We start from the raw sequence: 20,252 nt of genomic DNA on the forward strand, positions 1-20,252 counted from the left end.
GCCTCTCCCGAGGGTGAGAGTGGCAGGCAGGCCTGGGGCCCCCGCGCCCACCAGCCTGCGCGCCCCCCCGCAGGTGGACGAACTCTACGAGGGCTACTGCATCCAGTGCCGCCTGCGCGACGGGGCCTCCAACATGCAGAGGGCCTTCTCCAGGTGCCCGCCCAGCCGCGCCTCCCGGGAGAGCCTGCAGGAGCTGGGCCGCAGCCTGCAGGAGTGCACCGAGGTGGGGGGCAGTGAGGGGTGCGGAGGGCTACGTGTGTGTGTGTTGGGGGGGCTGGACCCCGAGGACCATTGCCATCTGCTCCCTGGGGCCTCCGGCTGGCGGGATCCGTGGGCCCCCCTTCCCCCACCTCACCGGGCCCAGGGGCCGGCCGTGAGCCGCCTCGTGTGGGGCTTTGCAGGACATGTGGCTTATCGAGGGGGCCCTGGAGGTTCACCTGGGAGAGTTCCACATCAGGATGAAAGGTAACAGACGAGGGTCGGTGGGCAGAAGCCAGTTTGGTGGGGGGTGGAGGGGGTGTCAGGCCGTCTTGGGGGTCCTGGGACTTCTGCTGAGGTTGGGGGTTTGGTCAGGGTCCCAGGGGTCCAGGAAAACTTTGGGTTTCCACTCACGTGACTTGTGACCTCAGCCAAGTCCCATCCCCTGAGGTGGACATGAGGGCCCGGGCCTGTCCGCTGTCTGTCATGACGATTTATCCCTCCCTGAAGGTGATACCCACACGTGGGCAGGGGATCCCCCAGGGAGGACCTGTGGTCCGTGGGGCAGGGGCAGAGCAGGGCGGAGAGACTAGCCTGTCTCTGTTCTAGGCTTCGTGGGCTATGCACGCCTCTGTCCCGGAGACCAGTACGAGGTATGGCCACTCGGGCGTCAGTCCTCAGGGCTTCCCATAAGGCCTTTGGGGGGCGGGAGCTGCTGAGAACCAGGGTCCCAGCTGGGCTTTGTCCCCATCCCCTCCCAGCTAGCAGGAAGGGCCTCCAGGCAGGTGGCGCGGGGGAGGGGCTCCCTGGGGCTGCTGACCCGCCCCTTCTCGGGCCCACAGGTGCTCATGCGCCTGGGCCGCCAGCGCTGGAAGCTGAAGGGCCGGATCGAGTCTGACGACAGCCAGACCTGGGAGGAGGAGGAGAAGGTTTTCATCCCCACGCTGCGCGAGAACTTCGAGATCAAGGTGGGTGAGGCGCAGGGGCGGGGATAGGGTGCCCAGAGGCTGGGCTCAGGCGTCATCCACAACTCCCACCCCCTCAGGTGACAGAGCTGAGGGGCCTGAGTTCACTGGCCGTGGGCACAGTCACCTGTGACATCACTGACTTCTTCACGACCAGGCCGCAGGTGATCGTGGTGGACATCACAGAGCTGGGCACCATCAAGCTACAGCTGGAGGTGCTGTGGAAGTGAGTAGGGGGCCGGCCTCCTCCCCAGGCCCCGATGTCCTTCCCCGAGGCTGGCCCCAAACTCCCACCTAGAGGGGACTCCCACCCAGAGCAGAAGGAAGAGGGCCTCGCTGGCTCCTCTGGTGGCCTGACCACACCCTAGCATCCACTTGTGGGCATTCCTGCCCTCACTGGGCCCCACGGCCAGGCTGGAGCCTCTGCCCACCCTCCCTGCCCCCGCCCCTCTGAGTCTTAATTCCCTTCCTTCAACGAACCGCCTATGCTGGCCAGGACCCTTTCCGGTGACCTTCTGGGCTGGGTTCCAGGGAGGAGCCTTGCCCCTCCCCAGGAGGGCTCTCCTCACTGCTCCCACCACCTCATTCCCCACTGGCCCCTGCCGTCCACCAGGCCCCGTGGACCCCAGACCCCACGGATGGGGACGCTCACGAAAACACGTCCTTTCCAGGTTGGGGGCTCTCCATCGGGCATCGCAGGTGGCAAGGGGGAGTGCCCATCTGGGGGGGCCGACTCGTCACCTTCTTGGGCCGTTCAGTGAATGCTGGTGGTCTCTAAAGGCTCTGTTTTTCTGTCAGTAGGGCTCTTTTGCCCCAAATGAAACTTCGTGTTTGGAGAGAATTCTCTTTATTCCCCGAGGCAGGTGCAGCAGGAGCTAAGGGGCTGGGGCACGCTTCTTCCGTTCTGGAGCTTGCTCTGCCCAGTCTCTCCATCTGGCCTGGGGCCACTAGAGGCCGCTTTCTTCCCAGTGAACCGGGTGAACCCCCAGCCTCAGTGTCCTCATCCGTCCAGTGGGGGCTGCACACTATTCTTTCCAGGGAAGGCCCTCAAGTCTATAGGGTCGCGGGCGGCCCAGCACCATCCGATGCGAGGCTGGGCAAATCCAAGGACACAAGCGTCCTGCTGGCCTGAAGCGTCTAGAACCCACAGAGCAGGAGCCAGGCCTTTGTGCAAAGGAGAGCGAGCCGGTGTCCGTGCGGCAGGGAGGTTACCCAGACCTACTGGCTCCCAGGGCAGGCTGGGTGAGGGCCAGGCTGGAGCCCCAGCTCCCCTGTATTTCACACACCCACCTTGGCTTCTCAGCCTTACGTGTGACCATGACCGACAGAGGTCCTTCCATAAATGATGGCACCCCTGTTACAGATCGGGATGAGAGGGATGGTGACGTTGTTTATCCAGAAAATGGCAGAACGGAGTATCCACTGTGCCTCCGCTCAGCTTCTTGAGGGGCCCTCTGAAGGGGGTGTCATTCACATGTCTGGTGGCCAGTCACTGCCCCCTGCCATGGGGCTAAGGGCCCTCAGGGTGGTGAGATGTTCCCAAGGGGGTTGAGAATGTGTCCCTGGAATCCCTAGGCTGTGACTGTGACCCCAGGCGAGGCCAGGCCCCTCCCGAACCTCCATTTCCTCTTAAGTCCCCCGAGGTCTTCTCTGTGCTGCCGCGTTCTCCCAGGCACTGACGACACCCCGGCCCTCTGTTCTCTCCTCCAGCCCGTTTGACACCGAGAGCTTCCTGGTGTCGCCCAGCCCTACGGGCAAGTTCTCCATGGGCAGCAGAAAGGGCTCCTTGTACAACTGGACACCCCCAAGCACGCCCAGCTTCCGAGAGAGGTACTACCTGGTGAGTGAGCCTCACCAGGGCAGGGATGCTGTGGTCACCCCAGGACCGTGGGTGGGCGCGACTCCCCAGGGGCCAGCACGTGGGGCTGGGATCGGCAGCCGGGCACTTCCGGTCCCCCTTTGGACTCGTGCTCCCTGGTTTGGGGATCATCCTGGGTGGTGGTCTGTCCTGTTTTCCTTCCTGTCAGCCCTCCATTCTGGGGGCCTCTGGACTTGGTTCGAGGCCTGGCTGGTTCTCCTGGAAGCCTGGAATGGGGTTCTCTGTGTGGTGCTACCACCCCAGCCATAGTCTGTTTCAAAATTAAATTTAATGTACGTTTCCAGTAGGTAATACCTTGACATGGTGTCCAGTAAAACATCTCTTTCCTGTGACCTCCGGGGATCTGGGCCCCTTCCTTAGCACCAGCTACTGTTGTCAACCTCTTCCGTATTCTGGCCATGGCGCGCCCAGCATATTACAGTCAAAGAAATCATACGTGGTCCAGAGTCCGGCTTCTGCAGCCGGAACGGCTGGGTTCAAATGCTATTTATGCCTCTCACCTGCTGTGTGACCTTGGGCAAGTCACCCAACCTCTCTGGCCTTCAGTTTCTATATCCGAGAACTGAAAATAACGGCACCACTGTGGTGAGGTTTTGCAAGGATTAAGTGAGTTAATGAATGAGAAAGCTTTCAAAGAACACCTGATAAAAACAGATGGTGCTTTGGAACATCAGACATTATTATTGGTCTGTCTGGTAAGGGGAAGTGAGGGGGTGCCGCAGAGCGGGGCAAGCTTGGTGTCAGCTGTTCGCTCATTCACAACTTTGTGCCAGGCTCTGTTCTAGGCCAGCTGGGGACAGTGTCCTCAGGGAGCGCCGGCTGATCAAGGGCCTAAGGACCACGGGAACACAGACCAGGGAGGGAGAGGGGACTTCTGGGGCAAAGTGGGAGTTGCTATTGAAAACAGGGCGTCCAGGGATAGGTCCCCAGAAAAGGTGCCATTTGAGTAAGGACCTGAGGGGCCAAGAGCATGACCACAAAGACATATGGGAAGAATGTTCCAGGAAGAGAGCAGTCATTCTAAAAGGCCTTGGGACAGGAAGGTGTGGAGCCTGGAGGATGTGACAAGCAGCAAAGTGGCCTCAGGGGCTGGAAAGGGGGGGGTTAGAGGGGGGATGGGGCTGCAGGGTCCCGTCAACACCTCTAGTTCGCCGATCACCTTGGTGGACCCCAGTCACGTTGACAATGCGCGTGTGCGGGGCAAGTCTTTATGGAGGGAAGCCCCGCTGGGGTGGCAGGAAGTCCCTGGTGCGGCAGTCAGGCTGGTCCTGTGTCCCCCTCCCCAGTCTGTCCTGCAGCGGCCAGCGCAGCAGGCTTTGCTGCTGGGTGGGCCAAAGGCCCCTTCCATCCTCGGCTACCTGTCCGACAGCGACCTTCGGGGGTCCGGCCTGCGGAGCCGGAGTCAGGAGCTGCCCGAGATGGACTCTTTCGGCTCTGAGGACCCCCGAGACACCGAGACCAGCACATCGGCATCCACCTCAGACGTGGGGCTCCTGCCCGTGGCCATTGGCCCCAACACCTCCATCGAAGAGGAGGCCCAGGAGGACCCCCAATCCCTGGGCCTCCTGCCGGAGATGGCCCACCTGGCCGGAGGCTCATTTGTGGAGCAGCCTGGCTGGAGGAATTTGGGAACAGAGGGCCCCAGCCTGCCACGGGGCTCCCCATTCCACAAGCATACAGTCCCGGGTAGCCAGAAAGACGATGACGAAGGAGAGGCCGAGGACGGAGCGGATGGGCCTGGGGTGACCCTCGAGGGGCCGCTGCAAGAGGTTCTGGATTTACTGAGGTCCATGGATGCTGCCCAGCCCCAGCTCCGGGAGCTGGAGTACCAGGTTCTCGGCTGCAGGGACCGGCTGAAGGTGGGTTTATTCCTGGAGGGCCAGCAGCCCCGCTTTACTAGCGCCTGACGACCGGGAGCAGACTCTGGGGGCAGCCAGCCTGGGCCGGCATCCTGGCCTCGTTCCCCCGTGACCCAGCTGGGCAACGTCTCCTCTCTGGGCCTCAGTCTGTTCATCTGACCAGTGGGGAGAACGATGGCCTTCACTGGCCGGGAGGACGATTAGAAGTGGAAGTCGGGGACCGGGGTAGAAAACCTGCTCCCTGTCTGGCCAGAGAACCTGGCCCCCTCTGGCATCTTCTGGCCCAGGCAGGCGGGGCTGAGGTTGGGCGTTCAATTCCCAGACCCGGGGCGTGTCTAGGGTCAGAGCTGGTGCCACAAGAGGCCTCGAGCAGCCACACACCCTACTCTGAGCTTGTTCCTCGACAGGGCCCGTGGCAGGAGCTGCCCTCGGGTGGCTCTCAATAGTGCTGGCCTGGGCAGATTTATTCGATTTTTCTGATTACATAATTTTATTTTATTATTTAAAAATTTTTTTGAATGTTTATTCATTTTTGAGACAGAGAGAGACAGAGCATGAACGGGGGAGGGTCAGAGAGAGAGGGAGACACAGAATCCAAAGCAGCTCCAGGCTCTGAGCTGTCAGCACAGAGCCCAACGCGGGGCTCGAACCCACAGACTGTGAGATCATGACCTGAGCCAAAGTCGGACGCTTCACCGACTGAGCTGCCCAGGCGTCCCTATTACATCATTTTAAATGTATGGACAACAAAATGTGCAACAGTGGCAGCTACTTAAGCATCAGTTACTTGCTGAAACCGCTCTCTTGTGTAGGCCACACACACACCCACCTCCAACGTTCAGCACCAGTGACAGAAAGTTTCACTTTGTATCTTTAAAAACTGAACTTCAAAACAAAGTTGTTTATCACTGCTACGTTCTTTTGAAAAGGAGCTGCCGGAGAATTTCAAGAAAAAAAAAAAAGTCACTTCTTTTGTATTTCTTAACAGCCTTTCTGTGTGGAATGATTTGAGGCTGCAACACGCAGCTTCTGTCACATGGCTGTATTTGGAAAAATCATACCTCCTTTACATAAAAGCCTTAAAATAATATTGCAGTAAGGCAATACTTTTATTTTTTTATTTAAAAAATTTAAAAAAATGTTTTATTATTTTTGAGAGAGAGAGAGACAGAGTGTGAGTGGGGGGCAGAGAGAGAAGACGACACAGAATCCGAAGCAGGCTCCAGGCTCCGAGCTGTCAGCACAGAACCCGACGCGGGGCTCGAACTCACCAACAGTGAGATCATGACCTGAGCCGACTGAGCCCCCCCCCCAGGGGCCCCCCCAGGCAATACTTTTAAACGTACTTGAGGAGCTTTTCTTCTTGTACCAAACCGAATTCGAAGAATAAAAGTGAGCATAGGCCATAGTTTTTAGTTTGATGTGTATGTGTATAATGTGTGTGTGTGTGTGTGTGTGTGTGTGTGTGTGTATACACGTAGTCGGTCCTCACCATTCATGGATTCTGTGTGTTTCTCATTCATCTACTTGCTGTATGGCTTACCTGTAACTCCAAAATCAGTACTTGTGATGCGCTCACGGTCATCTGCGGGCACGTGCAGAGTCACCTGCCATGCACGTGCCCGGCTGGGGCCGAACCAGGGGTTCACTTGTTCACAGAGGGTTCACACACTCTGCCTTCTTCTTGCAGCCCGGTCCCAACGCGTGTGCCCTTTCTGCCGTCTAGTTTGTGCCGCGTGTTTCACGTTTTTGCCCTCTCTTTTGGCGATTTCAAGCTGTTGGATGGGCCCGACCTCGTGAAGTGAGCCCAGGAAGGCTGTGCAGGGCCTCACTGACAAAATCCAGGTTACATAAGCCTCGTCCAGGTGTGAGTTCAGTGTGAACGAATTGTCAGTGTAAATTAAATAAGGTGTCTTCGGGGCCCTTGGATGGCTCAGTCAGTTAGGCGTCCGACTTCGGCTCAGGTCATGATCTCAGGGTCCGTGAGTTCGAGCCCCGCGTCGGGCTCCGTGCTGACAGCTCAGAGCCTGGAGCCTGCTTCCGATTCTGTGTCTCCCTCTCTCTCTGCCCCTCCCCTGCTCACACTCTGTCTCTCAAGAATAAACATTAAAAAAAATTTTTTTTTTTTAAATAAATAAGGTGTCTTTAAACAGAAGTACTCATGAAATGAGGTTCTGTACTGATGGGTTGATAAAAATGTGACCGGAGGCTAGTGGTCTCTGCATTTCTCTTAGGAGCAATGGTTTGGTACCACCTGGAATAATGAGAACTGGTGTGTGTGTGTGGTGTGTGTGTGTGTGTGTGTGTGTGTGCGCGCAGCGCGCGCTCGCGCTGCGCGCACATATATACACCAACGTACTTTTTTTTTTTTTTTTTTTGCTGGAGGAAAGATCCGCAAGTAGCCATTGTTATTCTCTAACAAGAGAATAACAAGGTTTTCTCCGCGGGCTCAACTCTTAGGAGCCTAGTTCTGCTTCTTAAGGCGGTATCTGCTCAGGCTGTGCCTTGGGTGGCTTCGTGTGGGACGTGGCCTGGGCGTGCCAGGGATGGGGACCGAGCAAGCCCTGGGGTCCTGCCCTGGATGGAGGGGAGACCAAAATCTCCAGCAATGGATTTCTAGATCCCGAGGAAGGGATCTGCCTTTGGGGGACTCAGCCCGTGGCAGGACCTGTGGCACCAGCACTCTCCTCATCCCTGCCAGTCAGGGGGTGCCTCAACCATCCTCTCCTTCCACATCTCCCTGGGAGAAGAGACCCTGAAATCTAGAAGCTCACCGGGCAGCCTTTGAGCCTCCCTTTGAGCCTGACTCACACCCTATTTTTACAGTGATTTGGGATTAGCTGTCAATGTTAAAAAACTAGCAGGTTCCCACAAAAATCTAGGTTTCCAGCTTTTCTTAGAAAAGTGAACGGTCTGGCCCCACATTCCCAAGCAGCAGGTGGCAGTCTGGCCTCTTGGGGGAGGACACGTGTTCTCGGGCTCCCCCCACCCCAATCACTTGCCTGCTCACTCCTGTCTCTCGCCCTGTCCCTGTGGGCGTCTGTGAGTCCAGGAGAGGCTTTTCGGGTCTGTGTCCCTCGGGCTTTGGAGCCGTACCTACCAGGCTACTCGGGGGGGGGGGGGGGGCCTCGGGGGATTCCGCAGCCCTGTGCCCATCCTTGATGTGGGGGGTTGCACTTGGGCTCCGAGGGGCGGTGCTCATGACCTGGACCCGGTGGTGACGGTCTGTGGCCTAAGGTCCTGCCGCTCTGTCCACAGCCCCGTGGCGCCCGCCAGGAGCACGCCTCTTCCGAGAGCCTGATGGAGTGCATCCTGGAGAGCTTCGCCTTCCTCAATGCTGACCTCGCCCCGCAGGAGCTGTCCCTGTGTGGGGGCTGCCAGGGTCCCAGGTAGGCGCCCTCCCCTCCCAGCACCGACCCTGGCGACGGGCCTCAGTTCCGCGCTTCCTGTCGGCCCCTGCAGCCTCAGCCTTCCATCGCCCTGGTCCCGACTGGTACTTACTCTGTTCCTCTGCTGCGCCCCCCCCACCCCTGCATGCCTGCCGCTGGGCACAGAGCAGGGGCGTGCTGACCACTGAGTGCACGACCACCCCCCAGCACGGTCCCGAGCTGCGGGCAATGGCCTGGTTGGGTTCTTCTCTTACAAAATAACAAGGGACACAGTAGGACCTCTGTCCTCTACCAAACGGGCAGCAGGGACATGGGCCCCCTCTTCTGTGCAAACTTCCACCCCCACCTGCCCTGCTCACGCCCGGCTCCTGTACCCGAATCTCAGCAGCACCAGACAGGACACACAGTACATCTCGTCTTCTCCTCTCACGATCCCACCCAGCATCCCGGTGTCGCGTCCGTCCTTCCTCAGGCCTCGGGCTCGGCCTCCACCACGAGGCCAACGTGGTGCCGGGTGCGATGCTTGCTGGCAGGCTTACCCTGACCCCTCACTGCCCGGAGCTGGGTGTGCCTGTCCCCACTTCACAGATGAGCACGCTGAGGCCAGGGGGGCAGGCCCGTCCAGAGTCACAGAGCTAAGGATTAGCTTGAACCGCAGCCTTCTGCCTTCAGATCACACATCCCGGAGGTGGCCCCCCGCGTCCCCCGCCCCAGTCTCCAGGGCCCGTGCCACCCCTCGTTGACGGCTTTTGCCTTTTCTTTTCTGTTGGTTTTCTCCTCGGTGTAACTCTATCTGCCTGGGCCCTGGAGCGGGCCTCCCTGATCGGAGCTCCCCGGGGAGGGAGGGTCCCCTCTACCCGCGGAGGGAGCTGAGCCGCTAACTGGCACGGTCACCCAGTTCTTCTCAATCCAACTCAGAAAGGACAGGAGCCCGCCCCCGCTGCCAGCACGGATAGCGTCACCTCGGGAGCTGACGGCCGGCACCCCGGAGCTGGACATGTTGCTCACCGTCCACCTCCACGTCTGCAAAACTCTGCTGCAGGTGTGGCCACGGGCTGTGGGGGGTGGGGCGGCCTGCCGGGAAGCCGGGCTGGGGGGCGGGAGTCCTCTCTGCGAAGATCTGATCTTGCCGGTGGTGGGGAGCACGGTGCAAGGAAGAGAGCCAGTGAGACTGGGGAGGCTCCTCTGTGGAAGGTCCAGGCCTGGGTGAAAGGTCACGTGGCTCTCCTGAAAGTCCAAGTGCTGACCCCAAAGCAGCGGCTGTGGCTTTCTGTGGCAGCTGCCAGAGCTCCGATCCAAACTGGCTCAACCAAAGGGAACTTTTTGGCTCATGGAACTCAAAGGCCCTGGGGTAGGCTTCAGGCCCAGGTGGATCCAGGATTTCAAAAAACATCGTAACTGGGTCTCTCTCAGCTCTGCTTTCCTGCGTTGGCTGGCTTCACTTTCAGGCAGGCTGGCCCTTTCTGGTAGCAGAGGAGGCCCCCAGAAGCCGCAACCTGCATCCCATCATCTCGGCCACCTTGGGGAAGCAGGAACCCCCAGACGGGAGTCAGAGAGCTACCACCGGCACAGAAAAGCTGGGGGGAGGCAGGTGGGGGCCGCGGTCGTGATCGGCGGCCTTAGAGGGCATGTTTGTGCTAACCTGGAGCATCGTGGGTTGCTTCCCAGAAACTTGCCTCTCCTAACCTGTCGAGGATGGTCCAGGAATGCCTTCTGGAAGAAGCTGTGCAGCAAAAGCAGGTTCTGGAGATGCTCTCTGTGCTGGATTTTGAGAAGGTCAGCAAGGCAGCATCCATTGAAGAAAGTAAGTAACTGCCCGCTGCCCACGGGCCGCTCTCGTGTGGACGGCACGAAGTGATGGGCTCTGGAGGGCAGGGGAGCCTCGTCTCCCGTCCTGATGCCCAAAGCTCACTGGCGCCCAGAGGGTACGAGCTGGGGTAGTGGCGGGGCTGTGCTCAGACGTACACGCTGTGGGGCGCAGAAGGGAGGCCACACAGCCTTGGAGTTAGTTCGGTGGGCTGTGTGGCTCTGGGCAAATGACTCACCTCTCTGGGCCTCAGCTTCCCCACCTGTCTAAAGAGGAGGCCACTGGGTAGTGTTGTTCCGTGAGGTAACCGCCAGGACGCGTTCAAGGCACACGGCACGCACTCCCAGAAACAGCTGTGACCCCCGCTCTGCCTCTGCCCCCCACGGAGCCTCCCCTTGCCCGTGAGGAGAGGCTGGTGGCAGCAGCTGTCCGAGCTGCGAGGACCGCGGTACGGGCCCAGGGAAGGCATCCACGGCCGAAGCCGCCGGTCCTTGGCGTGTCAGGCTGCGATGTGGGAAGGAAAGCTGCACGAAACCCTGTCGCCCCTGACCTCTCAGGCCTCAGCAGAAGGAAATCCTGGGGCCACCCGGTTGCTCGGCCTTCCCGTCAGTCGGGTCCCGACCCGGGCTTTCAGTTGTCCCCCAGGCCACACGGAGGAAGGGGTGCCTGAAGCTGTGGAGAGGGTGCACTGAGCCCGGCAGGGTCCTGTCCTGTTCCGGCACGACGCTGCTGAACCAACTCAAGAAGACGTTTCTGCACAGAGTCCGAGGGAAATACCCGGGACAACTGGAAATAGGTACCCCCTCCCGCCCCAGGGCCTCATTCTAGCCCCGTCTTTGTCTCTGTCTCCATGGCACCAGAGGGAGGGCGCTTCTCAGCTACACGTCACCGCCTCTTCCCGGGACAGGAAGGGGTCTGCGAAGCCCTGAAGTTGCAAATGTTAGCCTTTTGGCACATCTGTCTGGGGATGGACCGCACGGCTTCCACCAGAACCTTAAAGGGGTTAGGAAAGAACGCTTCTAGAAAGGTCGGCAGGATAAAGGTGTCTTAAAGTGTTGGCTGGACTCTTCCTCAGAAAGCAGAGCATCTTTCTCTGTTGACAGCTGACAGCCGTCCTCCCTTCCAGGGCCTCTGGAAGCTCCAGCCAGCAGCATCCGGCTGCTAGTTGGCCTGAATACTCCCAGTCCCCAGCCTCGGGCATGGAGTGCACCCCAAGAATGACTACATGTGGGGCTTGCGGACCCCAGCCGCAGCGTGCTCCTTCTCTTGGGCACAGGAGGCACAGTGAGGGACACCCGTCCGCATGCCGTTAGAAGGCCTTTAAACTGCCCCAGCCATGCCCGGCGGCGGAGCTCCACGGGGCCCAGTCTCTCCTCACGGCCTTCTCCTGTTTCGCCAGCATGCCGAAGGCTCCTGGAGCAGGTGGTCAGCTGTGGTGGGTTGCTCCCCGGAGCCGGGCTCCCCGAAGAACAGACGGTCACCTGGTTCCAGTTTCACAGCTACCTGCAGAGGCAGGGGGTGTCTGACCTAGAGAAGCACTTTGCCCAGCTCACCAAAGAAGGTAGGGGCTGGGAGGGAGGGCGCCTCAAAGCAACGCCAAGAACGAAGGAGTCTCCGTCCGTGGGACCCTCTGTCCTGGCTCTTTGGAAGCCAGTGTCTTCGAGCCACTGCGTCTTTCCCCTCCGGCTGTTCTTTCGAAACCCCAGATGGAATTAGATTGTACACTCAGCCCACGCAGGGAGATGACCTCCGAGGGAAGGAGGTTTTAGAAAGCACAGGGCAGAGGTCAGAGCTGGATAGGAGGGTGACGGGTGGCTGGCCGGAGTCCTGAAAAGTACGGGCTGAGGTTTTATTAATTTTCAGGGTGATTTGACCCCTTGCCGGAAAGCATTCCTAGAGATTCCAGGAGGCACCCCCTTGAGGCCGATCCAGGCTGCGCCTTGGTGATCATGGGGGCTTGCCCTGGGATCTGCTTCCCGAACACGAACACGGCGGTGGCCAAACAAATGCGCAGCTGTACTGCCGACCGCAGTCAGAGGGACCCTGGGCCCACTCCTCTCTTCCAGTAACACTTGCCGAGGAGCTGCAGTGTGCGGGGCAAGTCAAGACGATCAGGAAGCTGCAGGGGAAGCGGCTGGGCCAGCTCCAGCCCCTGCCCCAGACGCTGCGGGCCTGGGCACTGCTGCAGCTGGACGGGACCCCCCGGGTGTGCAGGGCGGCTAGTGCTCGCCTGGCCAGCGCGGCACGGAACCAGAGCTTTCGGGAGAAGGTACGGTGGTGGGAGGCGGGGAGGCGGCAGCCCCATGGCTACATGTGTGACAGCCAGGGGGACACAGGCTTCCTCTCTCGGAAAAATAACAAGGGATGTTCTGAAGGGGGTTGCCTTCGCTGCGAGGTTTTTTTTGTTTGTTTTTTTAAAGATTCTACTTTAAGTAATCCCTACACCCAAACTTCCAACCCAGTCACCTGCTCCACCTCCCGAGCCAGCGAGCCAGCCAGGTGTCCCAGGATGTTTAGATTTAGGGAGGTTCCCTGGCACGTGCATGCATGCGGTCCTTCTCAGGCCATTGCCCTGGGCGACGCCAGCCCTGGGGAGGGACCTGGGGTTGCTGGCGGCAACCTGAGGGACCCACGGGACCTCACGTCTTACCGCCTCGTGCATCTGTGCCGCCAACGCCAACATTCCCGTTTGGTCTGAGATGTCGCTTGCACGGAGAGCGTTTCTTCCTTAGGGTTCTGACAGCCAGCCTCACCTCAGCTAGTACGTGTGGCTGGCTGATTCGTTGGGTTCAGTCCGTTTGAAAACCAAGAAACCGGACCCCTCTGCCCTTCAGGTTCCTGGGCCTGTGACTACTCTAGATTGACGGTACCAGCCCCCAAGGTAGAGGAGGGCAATACCGAGGCCTGACTGTAGTCTCGGGCCACCCAAAGGCCGGGTACCTTCTCACACGCTTCCTAATTAACCTGCAGAGTCTCGTGAAGCCCATGCAGCTCTTTTCTGGCGGATGTGGCGGAGGGGGCGGGGTCATTGCCGGGACCGGGGACCAGGGCTGAAGGGAAGAGGTGCTCGGCCTTCGGGCCTCCCTCTGCACGTCCAATTCTTCGAGTGGCCCCGGCCAGACATCGGATCGCTCCGATGCAGCATTTTATCTAGATTTGGAAAATACTATTAGATGAAAAGAGCTTTCTTCATTTTGATTACCATCAGCCCAGGGACCAGTGTGTTTATTAGAGAGACACCAAACGCCACAGCATACGTCTTGGGACTGGGTGCGCCTGGCCCAGAGATGAATAGATCACAGCCCGATTTTTGTTTAGAAAAGGGGAAGCAGGGCTCGAGGAGCCCTCCAGCATTAGAAGGATTAGCCACAGGCAGCATGGCTTCGGCTGACCCCCCATTCACGGCAACCTTATTCTCCAGGCTCTGGTCTTCTACACCAACGCCCTGATGGAGAACGATGGGAAACTCCAGCAGGCCGCGTGCGTGGCGCTAAAACACCTCAGGGTGAGTCTGACCTGTCCTCGCCCGTGGCGGAGAGAAGCCTGCTTATGGCTAATGTTCCAGTTGGTTCATTTCAAAATTATTCCACTGGGAATACCCCTCCCCTCCCCCCAAAACTACCGCCAGCAAAAAACAAAAACAAACAAAAAAACAAACAAACAAAAAAACGCCCCTGAAGAGCTCGTTTTAGAGCAGACCTCAGTGCTACCAGCAGAGGCCCCTCAACAGTAGTCAAGGAGCGTTTGCTCTGGCTCGGCCTGAAGCAGCAGGTGGCCCTAGGGACTCACTTTGGAAGTCTAGGATTGTGTTTTAATGGCCTCGATTTAATATTTTCTAAAAGCACAATAAGCTCGTTATAGGAAAGAAAGTGTAAAATTCAGAAATGTAGAAGTCACCCTTCATCCCAATACTTAGTAGAAAGTACCGTTGGCATTTTGCTACACTTCTTTTGTGGGTGTGTGTGAGTATTTAAAATTGTCGATCATGCTGGGGGCGCCTGGCTGGCACAGTTAAGCCTGTGACTCTTCGTCTCGGCTCAGGTCATGATCCCTCTGCTCACTGAGTTCGAGCCCTGAATCGGGCTTCTGTCTCTCCTCTCTGCCCTTACCCCACTTGTACTCACTCTCTTAAACTTAAATGTCTCTAGATTGTTGATCATGCTACATATATAGCTTAAAAACAGTGAGCAAAACAGAAACTCTTAGTGGTAGACTGGCAGTGCTTTAGAAGTCTCTATGAAGGGGCCGTTGAGGGTTTACCTTGACAGATCCCCCCCACTCTTGTGTGGTAGAAAATTAAGCTTTGTCATCTATTTATTACTATAAATAATATCATTATGAGCATCCTGGCATGTAACGCTTTTAAAAAATAGAGAGTTCTGAATTACTTCCTTAGGCTGGACTCTACAAAGTGTTACTCCAGACCGGAGAATATGAAACTTCTGGAGACTCCAGGTACAACTCACCCACTTAAAGCAGATATGAGAGGATGTCCATCTTGCCTCAAACCCACCTGCATCTGGAAGTCTCATTTAAAAAAAAAACCATCGCCAATTTGCTTGATGAAAAATAGATTGAACTCACCCCATTCGTTCTGAAAAAACAAACAAACAACAACAAAAAAACAAAACCAAGGGAAGTTCTAGGAGGACCATCTGGTTATAATCGAACAGCCAAGCCAGTAAGGGGGTAGGGGTGCTCCGGAGGAGAGGCCGAAGTGCACTCTGGTCCTTGGCCCTGGAGAGCAGCCAGGGTCAGCTGTGCCCTCCGACTGATGTTCTCACGGCCTGCCCAAGAGGGTAGAGTTAGGAGAGCAAGGGGGAGGTGGGAAGGTCCAGAGGGAAGCAGGGCTTCCCATTTTTCAAGACAGACCTTCTAGAAGGAATCTATCCATAAAGCTCTGCTGATGGCCTGACTCAGCAGCAGGTGTCAGAATCGAAAAGGTGGGGGCCCTTCTGATGAACTTGAGGCTACATAAGAAACCTACAAGCCTTCAGAAAAGGAAGGGCCTGAGGCCCCAAAGACCATGCTAGGGCTGGTCTTACAGAGCTCAAAAAAGTAGATTCCACCTGCTACCTAAAATGTTGCCTGATGGGTCCTCTTTCCCCTCACCTCAAACAGGGCATTGAAAGCATCGATCAGATCGCCAGCCTGTGCCAGTCGGACCTGGAGGCCGTGCGAACAGCAGCCCGGGAAGCCACGCTGTCATTCGGTAAAGTCCAGCATCAAACGTTGTGTGCGATACAGTGGGGTTCGCGACGACCTTTGGAAGGTTGTGCTAGAGGGGCCACGGTCAGCCCTCAGAGATGCAAAACAATACAGAGGCCGAGCGCTGTCGGCGACCCACGTAACTGCACTTGGCCAAGATGGGTTTCCTTCATGGTTGAGGTGGCATGAAGTGCCTTATTTCTCTCTTCAGCTTCAGTTTATGATCCTTGGGAGTGAGAGCCAGGTGCGAGGCAGGAATAAAGTTCAGCAAATTCTGTCTTGAATGTAAGGGGGAGGCACCGGGTCCCTCCACGCGAGTGGCCAGCAGGAGCTCCCCAAATGCCACCCGCCTCTGCCACTAAGGCCAGCTGGGTTCACCAGAGCAGGAACGCTGAGGTGGGGGACAATCCAGTGACCGATCACCTTAATATTTCAGGGGAGAAAGGACGCTCAGCTTTTGAGAAGATGGACAAACTCTGCTTGGAACCAAGAGGAGAAGCCTTTTGCCAGGAAGCGGATATTGAAATCACTGTATTTTAAGAAGCCTCAGCTGGCACCTTTGTTTTTGCTGCTGCCTTGCCTTGACCCAGGGCCAGAGCTGTGGGTGGGGGTATGCTCTGTGCTCCCTCAGTCCCCAGACCAGTCACGCAGCCCAGGGGCACAAATGGGACTTTGCATATAGGAGCAGGAAAAGGGGACGTGCGGCACTTTGAAGGCTGTTGGACTTGAGTCAAACGACCAGCTTTCAGTTTTGAGAATCTGCCTGACCTTCCCCGGCCAGCTGCACCCCGAAGGGGCCAAGGCCAGGCGGGTTGAGGCCTGGAATCAAAGTCTCCCTGCCGGTTGGCCTGCTCAGCACTGCTGGTTCAATAAAGACGGGCAGTGAAGAGACAAGCGGGCTGACTGACCTCGCTAAGGAGGACGCAGTGGGTCATTTCCATGGCAGCAAGCCGTCACCTTGGCAAGCCGGGCAAGGTGGGAAGACAGACAGAGCCAGGGTTTCCACGATTCATGCTCTTAACCCAAGCAGTAGTCCAAACGCCGCCGTGGAGCCTGGTGGCGGCCTGCAGACCGTGGACCTTATCGTCACTGTGTTCAACAGCACAAGGAAGAAAACATCATTGGCCAGGAAACCTTGTGTCGTGTCAGTAAAAGCATTCACCGTGACCTCACTCATCAAAATGGAATCGAACTTTTGAACGGAAGTCAACTTAGGGCCGATTTGATAAATTGGGTCAGAAGCCATCAGCCGGTTTGAAGAAAGATTTCACTGAAGAATGTATTTAAAGAAAGAAGATTCGTTTCTTATTTAAGTCTGTTAAAAAAAAAAAACAAAACCCTCAAATGTGTCCTGAACTGTTTTTGTGTTGAGCCGCAGAGACAACCTGGGGTACGTGACTCCTGACAATGGCATTGGGGTTTCTGGACTCTTCAACCTTCTCATGTAAACTTCCTGTATATATTCTGTGCTTTTCGGTTTAACTTCGTATTTATTTGCCTTGTTCCTATGTTCAGTTTTTTGAACTGCAATTAAAATGAATTTTATCGGTGTCTCACTTTACCCGAAAAAAGCACAAAGCAGTGGTTGCTTCCACAAACCTCCCAGGGAGGAAAAGAGCAGCCCCTCCTGCACCACGTGCAGCCCCGTGGGCCGGGTTCTCCCGCACAAGCAGGTGAGGAGGGAGGCGGGGGGCTGGAGCCCCCTATGCCCCCCGTGCGGCCGAAGGCTCCCTGAGCGCCCGCTCCTACACGGACACTGAGCCGCGTGGCCCTTCCTTGTCCAGCCTTTGGCCTCATGTGATTTCTGCACCAAAGTTACAGATTCAGCTTTTTTCGCTACACTGGCATCCCACCGCTTCATGACCGCTTTGATGCCCTTTTTGTATCTGAAACAGACTGAGGTGACAGTGGGTGTGACACCGCAGTCCCGTGGCCACAGTCCTCTGTGGGTGTGCCACAGGTCACATGACCATCGTCTGTTTTTACCCCCCAGTCCCGTGGATCCTGCTGGGAGCCCACAGCACGAACCGTTTACTCAGCAGCAGGCATCCAGTCACACAACCTCGAAGGACAGGGAATTCTCGAACGATTTTTACAATATTTTACCAACATCTTAGGAGTCTGAAGTTACTTCACAACAGAAAGTCAACAGATCAATTTCGAGGAGATTTAAAGGCAGACCGCATACATGAGTTTTCCATCCCGTTGCCTCTGCGTCACCCGTCCGTCACGCGTGGCTCACCAGAGGCGCTGGAAGCGGTAACCGCTGGGTCTCCCAGGCAGCCGGACAGGGGACGCATTCTTGAGCAGGTCCTGTGCACGTCTGCCATGGTAGCCAGGGGCCTGCACATTCAAAAGGTGGGTGGCGTCGCTGTCGAAGAAGCCGGGCGGAGGCCCGGAGTGCCAAATAAACTCACCAGGAAGGGAGCGTTCCCCCAGCCCAATGGCGCGCACAACCCCGGGAGGCCACAGGAGGCCACAGTGACCCTTGGCCACCCGACCCACGGCACCTGCTTCCCGCGGGCGGCAGCAGAAAAGAAACAGGAGGTACCCGTCCTGCTTCAGGCCCCTTAAACAAAGGCATGGGAGGCACCCCAAATCCGTGTTCTTTAGAAAAAAAAATTTATTGTTGCAACTAAAACGCAAACCCATCATTTATATGGCAAGTTGGAAAACTGTACAGTCTGATAGTTCTGTGAGGTCACAGGACCCTGAGACGCGCCCCCTCCCTCCCCCCATCATGCAGCCGTGTATACATACACCTGAAAAGGTATTATACCAGAACGCCTCGCTGTTTTCGTTTGTTTTTATTTTCGTACAAATGGTTTATTCCACGGCCATTGTAAAAAATAATGACCTGATGAGTAAATATTGACTTAAGGCATATAGCAGAGCAGCTCGCTACTTCTCTAACATACGTGTAACAAGATGGAGAGCCATCTGTTTTCCAAGGACAGGAGCTTAAACCAGTTCATCCACTTTGAAATGCTACTATATACACACACCCAAACTACTACATACATAAACAGGACTTTAAAAACAAACACACAAGCCCAACTCAAAAATGCTGACAGCCTGGCATCTCAGCCTCACCCGCACCTCTCCAAGGCTCTGCACAGTGATGCCGCAAACGTTCCCACCACAGAATTTCTCTGCACGGGCTTCTGACACGTGAAAGGCAACACGTGAAAATGCTGGCGAATGAGCAGCTCGTGAGCTACAGCTGCCTTGTTTTTTGTTTTTTTGTTTTGTTTTTCTTCTTCTTCTCGTTTAAAAAAGCCACTTAACGTGGAGGTCTTAAGTTCCCTTGCAGGAAGAGTCGTGAGCACCATCAGTCCCCAGGGTTCAAGGGCGGGGGCAGACGTGGCTCTCAGCAAGGCCCCTGGACCGGGATGGCGGCAGGCAGACTCCGAGGGCCCGACACCCGGGTTGCTTCAGGAAGTGCGGTTTCCAGCAGTTGCCTTGGTTCCGAATCACGGTCTGCTCGAGAAGAGCGTCAACTTCTGACAGTGGAGGCTGATCCCCAAGGTGTCGGGGAGGGGGAGCGGGGGGGGGGGTAACGGGACCGCGCTTGCCTAAATGTCCAGAGCGTGAGGTGGGACTATGGCTTCCCATATCCTTGGAATGTCTGAGTTACAGTGGGACCCAGCTGGACAAGGACAGGCCGGGGCCTCACCAGGAAGTCACCAGAGTGCCATGCCAGGTATTAGGCAAATATCTGTTACTGAAAAACATCACCCCATTGCGGAATGGTGATTATTTCAGCAACAGCCTTAGGAACCACAGCCACGTAACGATCAGGTCATGCAAAGGTAGACTGGACTTGTACACGGGGCACATTAATAAGCAGAGAGCTAAGTATTTCAAGCACGTGGTACTGGATCAGGACACAAGACGACCATACATGCATATTCTAATACACACAGGGAAAGCAGTGATTGAGAACAAGGTTCTAGCAGATAACTGGGAGGGGGTAACTGGGACAAAGTAATCTCACACCACGTATCTTAAATATCCAAGTGTTCGTTATATATTATCCCATGTCCTATAAACATATGCCAAACCTCTTCTCACGTTACCCACAATGCCACGAAATACGACTGCTTACAACCGTCCTCCTTCCTAGTACTGGTCTGACGCAGCAGGCTCATGGCAAAATCTAACGTTCCCAGCACTACCTGAGGATTCATTATTGTACTTTTTGATAAAGCCCTTGATGCAAGGCTGACATCAAAAGTTCTTAATACATTATTGGTTTAAGAAAATGCTAGTGCACTACGGACGCCTTTGGGGAAAAACCAAACAATAAATATGGAGTGGAGTCTCCGCAGAGGTCCGCGGGAGGACAGCGTATGCCCGCCCACCCGGACGCGCCGGCCACGCCGAGAGCACGCTCCGGGCAGGGCGAGCCTCGCGACCCGCACAGGCCACCGGCCCCGTACTCTCCTTCGTTCTCCTCAAAAAACGGGTTGCGGATTTGGTGCTCAAAGGAAAGGGAGGGGGGACACCGTCAAAAGGGGTAAGACCAACAGCCCGGGGAGGGTGGTTTTAGTGCAGAACAAACGTCCGTCCAGGTCACGGCCGGCTACGCTGTCCTCGGCCCTTACCTACCACGGCGTGCCTGCTAGGCGGGCGCGGGCTCTACGCACGGAGGCGGACAGTGGGGTGGAGGTGGAGTGGAGGAGATTATGTGCTGCTGCTGAACAGGAACTGGAATGAAACCAAACATTTTCAGATGAGCCCGGCCCCACCCCCACGGAGCTGCAGAGCCCTGCACGACCCCGGCCGCCCCAGGCCGCCCCCCCGGCCGCCACGCCACCGCCCCCAAGCTGGCCTCCAGGGAAGGGGGTTTCGATTTTCTTTTACAATGGCCCCCTTCCCAAAATCACCCCTAAGGAAAAAAATGGCTTGCGCGTTGCTAAACCGTCTGATCTACTCAAAGACGGT

At 56.7% G+C, this 20,252-nt stretch overlaps 2 protein-coding genes across 4 annotated transcripts in view; one reads left to right on the plus strand and one right to left on the minus strand.

Moving 5' to 3' along the window:
- Positions 1-16,856, plus strand: part of RIPOR3 (RIPOR family member 3) — a 74,460-nt gene extending 57,604 nt beyond the window's left edge. For both annotated transcript variants that reach the window (XM_053890137.1, XM_053890138.1), the window contains 16 exons: positions 74-223; positions 402-465; positions 808-851; positions 1,041-1,166; positions 1,244-1,389; positions 2,874-3,003; positions 4,329-4,901; positions 8,160-8,290; positions 9,209-9,332; positions 9,959-10,094; positions 10,732-10,893; positions 11,497-11,658; positions 12,164-12,366; positions 13,519-13,602; positions 15,219-15,309; positions 15,742-16,856. In XM_053890137.1, coding sequence (XP_053746112.1) covers positions 74-223; positions 402-465; positions 808-851; positions 1,041-1,166; positions 1,244-1,389; positions 2,874-3,003; positions 4,329-4,901; positions 8,160-8,290; positions 9,209-9,332; positions 9,959-10,094; positions 10,732-10,893; positions 11,497-11,658; positions 12,164-12,366; positions 13,519-13,602; positions 15,219-15,309; positions 15,742-15,845 — 2,430 coding nt within the window. In that variant the 3' untranslated portion in view covers positions 15,846-16,856. The remainder of the gene's footprint in view (positions 1-73; positions 224-401; positions 466-807; positions 852-1,040; positions 1,167-1,243; positions 1,390-2,873; positions 3,004-4,328; positions 4,902-8,159; positions 8,291-9,208; positions 9,333-9,958; positions 10,095-10,731; positions 10,894-11,496; positions 11,659-12,163; positions 12,367-13,518; positions 13,603-15,218; positions 15,310-15,741) is intronic.
- A 1,048-nt stretch (positions 16,857-17,904) lies between these two features.
- The window catches only part of PTPN1 (protein tyrosine phosphatase non-receptor type 1), a 69,179-nt gene continuing 66,831 nt past the window's right edge, over positions 17,905-20,252 (minus strand). For both annotated transcript variants that reach the window (XM_053890140.1, XM_053890141.1), the window contains exon 10: positions 17,905-20,015. In XM_053890140.1, coding sequence (XP_053746115.1) covers positions 19,992-20,015 — 24 coding nt within the window. In that variant the 3' untranslated portion in view covers positions 17,905-19,991. The remainder of the gene's footprint in view (positions 20,016-20,252) is intronic.

The sequence above is a fragment of the Panthera pardus genome, unplaced genomic scaffold (assembly GCF_024362965.1).
Source record: "Panthera pardus isolate Hobbes unplaced genomic scaffold, ASM2436296v1 HiC_scaffold_25, whole genome shotgun sequence".
NCBI lineage: Eukaryota > Metazoa > Chordata > Mammalia > Carnivora > Felidae > Panthera > Panthera pardus.